The following is a 9,850-nucleotide window of genomic DNA, read 5'->3' as shown; positions in this document are numbered from 1 at the left end:
CGGGAGCCGCCCGCCAGGGCACGCAGCGCCTGCCCCGCAGGAGGCCCGCTCCCTTTGGGTTAACGTCCGCTGTCGCTTCCTGCCCGTGCTCTGGCAGAAATCACCAAGCTGCCCTCGGACGACGGCCCAGCCCACAGCAGCGCCATCGGGCCGGTGATCGGCATCATCCTCTCGCTCTTCATCATGGGCGGGGTCTACTTTGTGTGCCAGCGCGTGGTGTGTCAGCGCTACGCCGGGGCCAACGGGCCCTTCCCGCATGAGTACGTCAGTGGGACCCCCCACGTGCCCCTCAATTTCATCGCCCCCGGCGGCTCCCAGCACGGTCCCTTCACAGGTGAGGACCCTGGGCGGCGGTGCGGAGGCAGACAGGGCGGGATATGGGGCGAGTGGATCAGGAATGCTCTTTGGACTTGACCTGAGATGTTCTCGTGGGGTGTATCCTGAGTCGTCCCCCGGGGACGGCTGGGCGGGGACACATCTCTCATAGGGCTTCTGCACCTGGACCTGGGTCTCCCGGGCAGCGGGGCTGGGGAGAGTGCGCCGTGTGCGTGGGGCGCCCCTGCCCCTAACTGGCCTCGTTCCCCCACCCCCTCCCCGCAGGCATTTCGTGCAGCAAGTCCATGATGAGCTCTGTGAGCCTGATGGGGGGCCGAGCCGGGGTGCCCCTCTACGACCGGAACCACGTCACAGGGGCCTCGTCCAGCAGCTCATCCAGCACCAAGGCCACGCTGTACCCGCCGGTGAGTAGGGGCAGGAGGACGCCTGGCCAGCTCAGGGTCCCCCCTGCCACCAGGGGCAGGCACGTCCTGTGACCTCAGGATTTCGAGAATTACTTGCTGTTCCACCACTTAGAATGGTGGGTACGTTCACCTTTCTCCCTGTCCTGACCTGTAGTTTTTCTCTTCAACAACATTTTCTGTTCAGAAAAGAGTGCCCCCTGTTCATTGTGGATAACCTGGAAGCCACATAAGATTCTAAAAAGTGGGAGTCTCACCCATAATCCCACCTCCCGGGGTTGCTGTTGGGCGTTTCCCTGTCTGGGTGGCCATCTGGTTCCTCGGGCCCGCCCCGTCGGCAGGGCCTGTCTGGATGGACGCGAGCTTCCCCTCAGCGTCCCCGCCAGAAATACTCTATTTTCCCACCCACAGCCTTGATGGTTCCCAGAAAATAGCCGGATGGTTTTCTAAGGACGGGCACTCCTGGGGTGACTGTCGTGGCTGAAATGCTCCCTGGAGCTTCCGGAAGCCTGAGTGGGGTGAGGGGCTGGCCCTAGGCCAAGCCACACCCTAGAACGAAATGACTCTACAGAGGGTGAAGCACGGAAGCCCCCAGTATCCCAGCCCCACACCAGGATCCCGAGGGGGACCCTCTCCTCGAGGCTGGAAGAGACCCCCATTTCCAAAGCGTGGCCCCAGGCTAACTGGGGCAAACTTGATGCACGGATGTGAATCTGGGGATACATATCAGGTTCTGACTTTATATGGTTCTACGCTTTATAATTCTCCAAAACCCGACTTCCTGTGACAGTATGCTCTTCTGATGTGAGGACAAGCCCCTTGAGCTTTCTCTGGGCGGTCGCCAGCGAGCCCCACCCACCAGGGCTGGGCCTTCCTGCCCTTCTGGGTGTCCCCCATATCCGGGGTGTTGCCCCTCCTTATCACACCTGACCTGGCAGGACCAAGGAATGGGGGGCAGCGGGGGTCATTATATCGGGTTGGCAGGATCAGAGCCAAATCTCCTGGCAGCTCCAGGGCCCGACTGTGTTTCGGGGCAGAGGGAACAAGGAGCCAGGAGCTTCAGACTCCTCCCCACCATACCTCTTGTCCTTCCTGCTGCTACTGTCACCTGGCTTTCAGATGTCCCATGTAACCAGCTGAAAGCACCAGGAACCCGTGTAAGACTGAGCTTACCCCAGGACAGCCCCCTGGACCCCCCCATGCAGACACCAGGATGCTCGGGGAAACTGGCTTCTCCATCCGCAGCCCCTGCTGGGAGCTGGGGAGATCTTATTTGACAGCAAGAGATGACACTGACCACCAGCAATTTTTTTCAGCAGCTTTATTGAGATATAATTCACGTACCATCCAATCCACCCACGCACTTACAGTGTACAGTTTGGTGGTTTTTCGTATATTCACAGAGTTGTGCAGTCATCATCATTGTTAAATTTAGAACATTTCATCATCCCATAAAGAAACCCTGCATGGAGCCAGCTATTTAAAAATTAACTACATTAGTTTGAATCAGTAATATATGTTCATGGTACAGAATTCAAAGGGCACGGTGAAAGGAGGGCCCAGCCCTCACCTGCTCAGGAGCTCACCCCTTCCCCGGAGGCACATCCTGTGGTGAGTTTATCGTGTGTCCTCCCAGAGGAAATCTGTACATAAGCGAGTATACAAGAGTATGAACTTTATTTTCCCAACAAAGAGAGTAATTTTTTTTTTTGGAGATAATTGTAGATGTATATGCAGTTGTAAGAAATAATACAGAGAGGCCCCATCTCCCCTTCACCGATTTTCCCCAGTGGTAACATCTTACGTAACTATGGTTGTCTTAGCCCATTCACGCCGCTCTAACAAAAATACCATAGACTGGGCAGCTTAAACTACACACATTTATTTCTCACAGTTCTGGAGGCTGGGAAACTCAAGCTCAAGGTTCTGGCAGGTTTGGGCCCGGTCCCTGGTTCATAGTAGTTGTCTTCCCCACTTCCTTTTCTTTCTTTCCTTCTTTCTTTTCTTTCTTTCTTTCTCGCTGCGAGGCTTGCAGGATCTCAGTCCCCTGACCAGGGATTGAACCCGGGGCCACGGCAGTGAAAGCCTGGAATCCTAACCACTAGGCCACCAGGGAACTCCCTGTAGTGGCCATCTTATCTGTATATGGTGGTAGGGGTGTGGGGGCTCTCTGGGGTCGCTTCTTTAAGGGCACTGATTCCATATATGAGGGCTCCACCCTCGTGACTTAATCACATCCCCAAAGCCCCACCTCCTAATACCATCATGTTGGGAATTAGGTTTCAACATATGAATCTGTGGGGACACAAACATTCAGTCTATAGCAGTAGTACAGTAGCATAATCAGGGCATTGATATGATACCCTTTGACTTTATTCACAGTTCACCAGTTTTATATATGCACTTTTATTTTAAGACAACTTTTATCTATCTACCTACCTATCTGTCTATATCTATCTATCTGTCTATCTATCTATCTATCTCTCAATTCTAGGTTCACAGCAAAATTGGGAGGAGGGTAGCGAGGTTTCCCAAATCCCCCTTCCTCCCCCTTTATCAACATCCCCCACCAGAGTGGGGCACTTGTTACAGTCCATGAACCTACACGTCACCATCACCCAGAGTCCATGGTTTACATCTTGAGTTCGCTGTTGGTGGTGTAGTATTCTGTGGGTTTGGACAAATGTGTAATGACGTGTATCCACCATTTTAGTCTCATACAGAGTAGTTTCATATGTACTTTTTAAAACCTGCATGATAGCATCTGAAGGTAATGACAGCTCCTCTCTGAGCCTTGCTTTTTGCTACCAAGGATCAGTGAAAGCTGGCCTTTACCCAGCACTTCTGAGGAATACACTCTTCGTGTGCTGTTATCACCCCGACTCCAGAAGGGGGCGCTATCAGCCTCCTATTTTGCAGATGAGGCCAAGGAACTGAGTGGTGACTACCTGCCCCCCTCCTCCCTGGGGCCATTCTGTCCAAGCTGACCACTCCCCTACCCTGCCTCTCCTGCACCCTGAAGTTTGTTTTGCTTCTCGGGCAGAGCTGTCCCTCTCTTGGTGACTGGAGAGTGCCGTTTTTTGGGGTGCGGCTGGGCCAACACCAGTGGGTGTCCAGTCATTCCCAGGATCTCGTTACCCTAACAGCGATGCCCGGAACTCCTGCGGTTTCCTCATTTCCCCTCCTGGGTAGGGGCCAGCAGGAAGATGCCCTGCAGCTAAGGCTGAGCATTGGTCATCTTGACCTTTCTTGCCAAGGGTCCCTCACGAGGGGACAGTCCATCTTCCCGCCAGCAGAGGGCCACACCAGCACGACCGTCCCTCTCAAACACACTCTCGTCAGGTCCAGTTTAGGGTAAAAATGGTATAGTGGTGTAATTTAAATTTATATTTCTCTTATTACGTATGATGTCAAAGATCTTTTTGTATGTTTAATAACTTTTGTAGTTTTATTTTCTCAGATGGGTGCGTTTATGTCCTTTTTCTATTGGGTTGTTGGTATTTTTAAAATTTATGTGTAAGGGCTCTTTATATAGAGATATATTAAGAAAGTTAGCCTGGGATAAGGGTTGAAAATGTTTTTCCTAGCTTTCTGTCTTTTGATTTGGTTTATGTTGTGTTTTGCCATTTATACAATGAAATTATTCATCTTTTATGGGAGTTTGGGGGGTTTTTGGTCATGCCCAGAAAGGCTTTCCCTTCTTGTAAAAATGTTTCTTTCCATGCTCTCTTTCTTAATGTTCTCAAGGTTTCGTGTTTGTATTTTTTTTTTTTTCCCTAACTTTTGGCCGTGTCGGGTCTGCATTGCTGCATGCGGGCTTTCTATAGTTGCGGCGAGCGGGGGCTGCTCTTCGTCGCGGTGCGCAGGCTTCTCGTTGCGGTGGCTTCTCTTTGCGGAGCACGGGCTCTAGGTGCGTGGGCTCAGTCGCTGTGGCCCGTGGGCTCAGTAGTTGTGGCTCACGGGCTTAGTTGCTCCGCGGCGTGTGGGATCTTCCCGGACCAGGGCTCGAACCCGTGTCCCCTGCATTGGCAGGTGGATTCTTAACCACTGCGCCACCAGGGAAGTCCCTCGTGTTTGTATTTAATTTTGATGCTCCTGGAATCAAATTCAACTTTGATCCTCCTGGAATGTCATTAGGTGCACTGAGTGAGGCTGGAGGCATCCGACTTTATTTCTGTGCTCATGGCTACCAGGCGGCCTTTAGGGAATTCCCTGGTGGTGCAGTGGTTAAGAATCCGAGCTCCCACTGCAGGGGGCACAGGTCCAGTCCCTGGATGGGGAACTAAGATCCCGCATGCCAAGCAGTGCGGCCAAAAGAAAAACAAAAAAAAACGAAACAAGGCGGCCTTTATTAGTCGAGGTCCAATCAGTAGACAGAAGTCACACGGTGATTTGAAGAAGGAAGTTCAATGTACAGAATTATTATCGGGGAGTGAATTGCAGGGAACCGGCCAGTGAGAGGTAGAGGGAGCTCTTCAGAACGCAGGACAAGCAGAGGATCTGAGCGGGGAAGAGCCCCTAGCCCCCACGCACCAGGTGACCGAGAAGTCGCCGAGGTGCTGCACCAGCAGAACTTGCCAGAAATATGCCCACTGTAGTATTGGGGAGACTCCTTCCTTGACCTTCACCTCCCCAACACCCTGCGGGAAGTGGCACCCACAGCAGCAGGGGAGGGGACTTGGGCAGGATCCCAGAGCTCTCCTTGGACGCAGAAGTGAAGAGAAGCCAGGTCCAGTCAAGTTCATGGGCAGATACGGAAATAGGAGCGCAAAGGCCTGGGGCGTGGGAGCGGCTGGGGGAGGCCCTTTCTGCTGGGCTCCCCCGCCTGGTTTCTGCTCTCTCTGAACACCACCCTCTTCCCCCAGGCGTGCCTTCCCAGCTTTGGGGTCACACCCCGAGGAAGCCGCAGGCTGGCTATTTGGGCTGAAGAGGGCCCTCCCCCACAGAATAAGGAGGGGGTCCATGCCAGTTCCTGAGGGCAGGGGAGGGGCCTGGGCACGTCTTGTAGGTGACTCACCTAGTGTCAGGACAGCCTTGGGAAGCGGGTCTTCTTAGCCCCATGTTAGGAATGAGGATCTTGAGGCCTCAAGAGGCAAAGTCCCTCACCAGGGAGCAGCTTGGAGGTGATAAAACAGGACTCAACCCACATCTGCCGAAGCAGGGGGGTGGCGAGGGAAGGCCGTGCCCTTTCCATGGCCCCAGGGACCTGGGGGAATTCAGTCCCTCAGGGCACTCAGACTCCCAGGTCTGGCTGTGCCCCTGGCAGGGACAGCTCAGAAGAGGGGCGGGGGGCGCAGGCAGTGATGGTTGCTGGGGAAGGTGCAGACCCCGCGGGTGTCTGGGCCCCAGGTCCCTCTGTCCCTCTCGTGGGGCCGGTCATGTGCCGCCTGGCTCTTGAGGGCGCATTCACGGGCAAGAGTTGTGTACTTATTATCACAGTTTGGGGGCAATATAGTCCCTTGAGAATGGGGCGCCCCTTCCTCATTTGCTGAGAGGGTGGGGAGGGCTGGCAGCAGGGCTGTGGCCCCTCCTTCCGTGAGGTGGTGCGTGTGCCTTGTCAGGGTTCAGGCTGGGATGTGGGTCCCCTGAGTGTTAGGAGTAAGGAATGAATTATAGAGATTAGACTTTGCACCACGTGGGAGGAGATGGGGGAGTAAAAGACCAAAGAGGGGAGTTGACAGAAAAGCCCCTGAGGAACCTCGGGAGGCACTCAGTGGCGTGGGGACGGACATGCCGGGCCTGCAGGTACCCTTCCCTGCTGGTGGCACGGTGCAGAGGGGGCTTGCGTCGGGGTCCTGAGCATGCAGCCGAGCTCCCGGGCCTGGGGTCACCACTGATCAGCGGGCCGGGCTCTCCCCCTGCTCGTGCCCACCCTCGGGCCACAGCTGCCCCTTCCCCTCCCCAGACCAGGAGGGGCCCTGGGAGGAGGGCAGCCGGTTGGGGGTGGCCAGTGGGCGGTGGGGACCGCCGGCTCCGGGGCCCGTGTGACCTTGCTTGGCTCCCCTCAGATCCTGAACCCGCCGCCGTCCCCCGCCACGGACCCCTCCTTGTACAACGTGGACGTGTTCTACCCTTCCAGCATTCCCGCCACCGCCAGGCCGTACAGGTACGGAGCCCCCATGCCCCGCGGTACCGGGCCTGGTCCCCATTTCCTGCGGGAGAAAGCGCGGAGGGGTCGGGGCGCCGGTGGGCGTGCTGAGATCAGAAACCATCCTGAGCCCACGGTTGGCAGCCCTGGGGGTGTTTTGTAAGCCGGGCCACACGTGGCCTTGAATGACGCCCCCAGTGGTCTCCACCGCAGCCGGCCCTGTCCCCCGGAGGGCTCTGCGCTCTGTGCCTGAATCCAGCGCTGGGACGCCGGTGGGGCGCCACCGCTTGGTACCTCGGCTGGCCCTTGATGGGGCGATCCTTCCCCCTTACCCACTGCGAGGGCCTGCTTGGGCCCCGGGACTGCTCAGCCCCGACCCCGCACTCCCAGCTGTCCCGTTAGGTGTCGCACGACCCCCTCCTTGGTGGGGAGCGGCCAGCTGGAGAGCGTTGAGGATAAACGGGATCCGGGTTTGCTGGCCTGTGGCCAGGGGCGGGTCGGAGCCAGGGTGGGCGAGGTGAACCTGCTGACCTTCACCCGGTGGTCTCAGCCGACAGGGCCCGCCCCCCAGGTGCGCTGGGGCCCCCGCCCCCACCCCCGGGCGAGCTACCTGATGGGGCAGGTGGAGGGTCGGCCCCACCAGGCTCGCCCCCTGTGTAGAGAGCAGGGCTTGGGGGTGGTGGAGGCCCTTGGTCCTCCCGGAGCGGCGGACCCTCCTAGCGCGGCACCGCCTGCCACCTGGTGGCCGTTTGGGGAACTCCGGGGCCTGGCCGGGGAGCCGGGCAGCCGTGCAGATTCCGGGGAGGCCCAGCCGTTTATTGGGTCACTGCCCTGTTCAAGAACCTGCGGGGGGCTCCCCAGTGCCTCAGTGTCGCCGTGTGTCCCCAGAGCTGTCACCTCCACACCAGCCAGGCCAGGCCCCTCAGCCTCCAGTCTACTGCATGCTTTGCTCCTTCTGCCCTGGTTTTGGTCCGCCTCCAATACCGCTGCCCTTTCCACAGTCTGTGGGGGTCCCTTCTTGCTCCCAGAGCTCCACGAGGCATATCCTGCTGCTGCACCTTCCTCAGTGTAGGTGCCCCTCGCTGGCCCTTTGGTGCTGGCTCCACCTTCCAGCCCGCTGTGAGCCCCACTGTGGCTCTTAAACACACCACCATCCCCACCTTGGACTCGGGCCAAAGGGCGATGTCACGGGGGACGGTCTGGAGGCATCTCTGGGATCAAGATGGGAGGCCAACTGGTCTCCAATATTTACAGTAATGGTAGAAGGGGGAACGGTCGTTGACCACTTTCTGGTGTCAGATGCTGTTTCTAGCGCGTTCCAGGCAGAATCTCATTTTAATCCTCACAAGCTCCTTTTGAAATGGATACTGTTTCATCTTCCCCATGTGTCAATGAGAAACTGAAGCTCAGAGAGGTTAAGTTGCCCAAGGTCAGCCAGGTAGGCTCTGGAGGCCTCATTCCCCGTAAAGGTGACCTTGGCCTGGGGCTGCAGTCCTTGTCAGGGCCTGGGCTTGGCAGCCTGCAGGGTAGGTGCCAGTGTGCCCACTTTAAAGGTGGCAATATCGAGGCTCAGAGAGGCCACATAGCCAGGGGGCCCAAATGCCCAAAGGTGGACGTGCACGTGGGCCAATCTGAACCCAGGTCCTTTCCCTTGCTGTATCCCCTCCAGACCCTACATCATCCGTGGCATGGCGCCCCCTACGACGCCCTGCAGCACAGACGTGTGTGACAGCGACTATAGCGCCAGCCGCTGGAAGGCCAGCAAGTACTACCTGGATTTGAACTCGGACTCAGACCCCTACCCGCCTCCGCCCACACCCCACAGCCAGTACCTGTCGGCGGAGGACAGCTGCCCACCATCGCCTGCCACGGAGAGGAGCTATTTCCACCTCTTCCCGCCCCCTCCATCCCCCTGCACGGACTCGTCCTGACCTCGGCCGGGCCACCCTGGCCTCTCTCTGCCCCTGTAAATAGTTTTAAATATGAACAAAGAAAAAAATTATATTTTATGATTTAAAAAATAAATATAGTTGGGATTTTAAAAACATGAGAAATGTGAACAGTGATGGGGGGTGGGCAGGGTGGGGAAAACTTTGTACAATGGAGAAAATATTTATAAACCTAATTTTTTTAAACATCATTGCCATTCTTTCATGCCGTGTGTGTTGGAGCTGAGTGTCCCCACGGAGTGAACGCTGACCTCTGGCCCTCCCTGGACAGCTGTCGGAGTCGTGCACTTGTCCTCCTGGGCATGGGTGTCTTGCCATCAGGCTCCCACAGGGAGGGGTGTGACCTCTGGGCAGAGGCCTGCGGGCGGGTCAGCTTCGTGGATGCCTGACTCGGGCACGACCTGATGCTTGATTTCATGCTCTGCTCTTGCCGTCCCGAAATTCTAAATAATTTTGAAGACTGAGGCCCTGCATTTTCATTTCGCATTGGGCTCTGCAGGTTACATACCTGGGCTTTGGGCTGTTCCTGGCTGGTCCTTGCTACTGTCTGACCTGTGCGTGCCGGCCCAGGGCCGCTGCTGCCGGTCAGGACAGTGCTGGGGTGGGGGAACTTCCCCGGTGGTCCAGTGATTAAGACTTCACCTTCCTCTGCAGGGGGCGCGGGTTTGATCCCTTAGCTCAGGGAGCTAAGATACCACGTGCCTCGCGGCCAAAACACCAAAACATAAAACAGAAGCATATTGTAGTAGATTCAATAAAGACTTTAAAAAAATGGTCCACATCAAAAAAATCTTTGAAAAATAACAGTGCTGGGGGGACACTTCCCTGGTGGTCCAGGGTTTGGGACTCGGCGCTTTCCCCACCGAGGGCCCGGGTTCAATCTGCGGCTGGGGAACTAAGATCCCGCAAGCCCTGCAGTGAGGCCAAAAAGAGACAGTGCTGGGGGCCCTGCCATCCGCGCTGACCCCAGTGGATGGCGCTGCTGGGCCACACTTGCCCCGGGTTGGGGAGGAAGCCCCCCAGGCCTCCTGCTCTCCGGGCCCCCACAGTGTCCGTATCTGCAGATGGGCTGTGGA

The 9,850-nt window shown here is 56.7% G+C and overlaps 1 protein-coding gene across 1 annotated transcript in view; it reads left to right on the top strand.

The window, feature by feature from the left end:
• The window catches only part of LRP5 (LDL receptor related protein 5), an 80,199-nt gene extending 71,443 nt beyond the window's left edge, over window positions 1–8,756 (top strand). Inside the window, exons 19-22 of the mRNA XM_007450406.1 lie at window positions 98–334; window positions 601–740; window positions 6,746–6,843; window positions 8,495–8,756. Coding sequence (XP_007450468.1) covers window positions 98–334; window positions 601–740; window positions 6,746–6,843; window positions 8,495–8,756 — 737 coding nt within the window. The remainder of the gene's footprint in view (window positions 1–97; window positions 335–600; window positions 741–6,745; window positions 6,844–8,494) is intronic.
• The last annotated feature ends 1,094 nt before the right edge of the window (window positions 8,757–9,850 follow it).

The sequence above is a fragment of the Lipotes vexillifer genome, unplaced genomic scaffold (genome assembly GCF_000442215.2).
Source record: "Lipotes vexillifer unplaced genomic scaffold, Lipotes_vexillifer_v1.1 scaffold1477, whole genome shotgun sequence".
Taxonomy (NCBI): Eukaryota; Metazoa; Chordata; class Mammalia; order Artiodactyla; family Lipotidae; genus Lipotes; species Lipotes vexillifer.
This window is presented reverse-complemented; position numbering and strand designations above follow the sequence as displayed.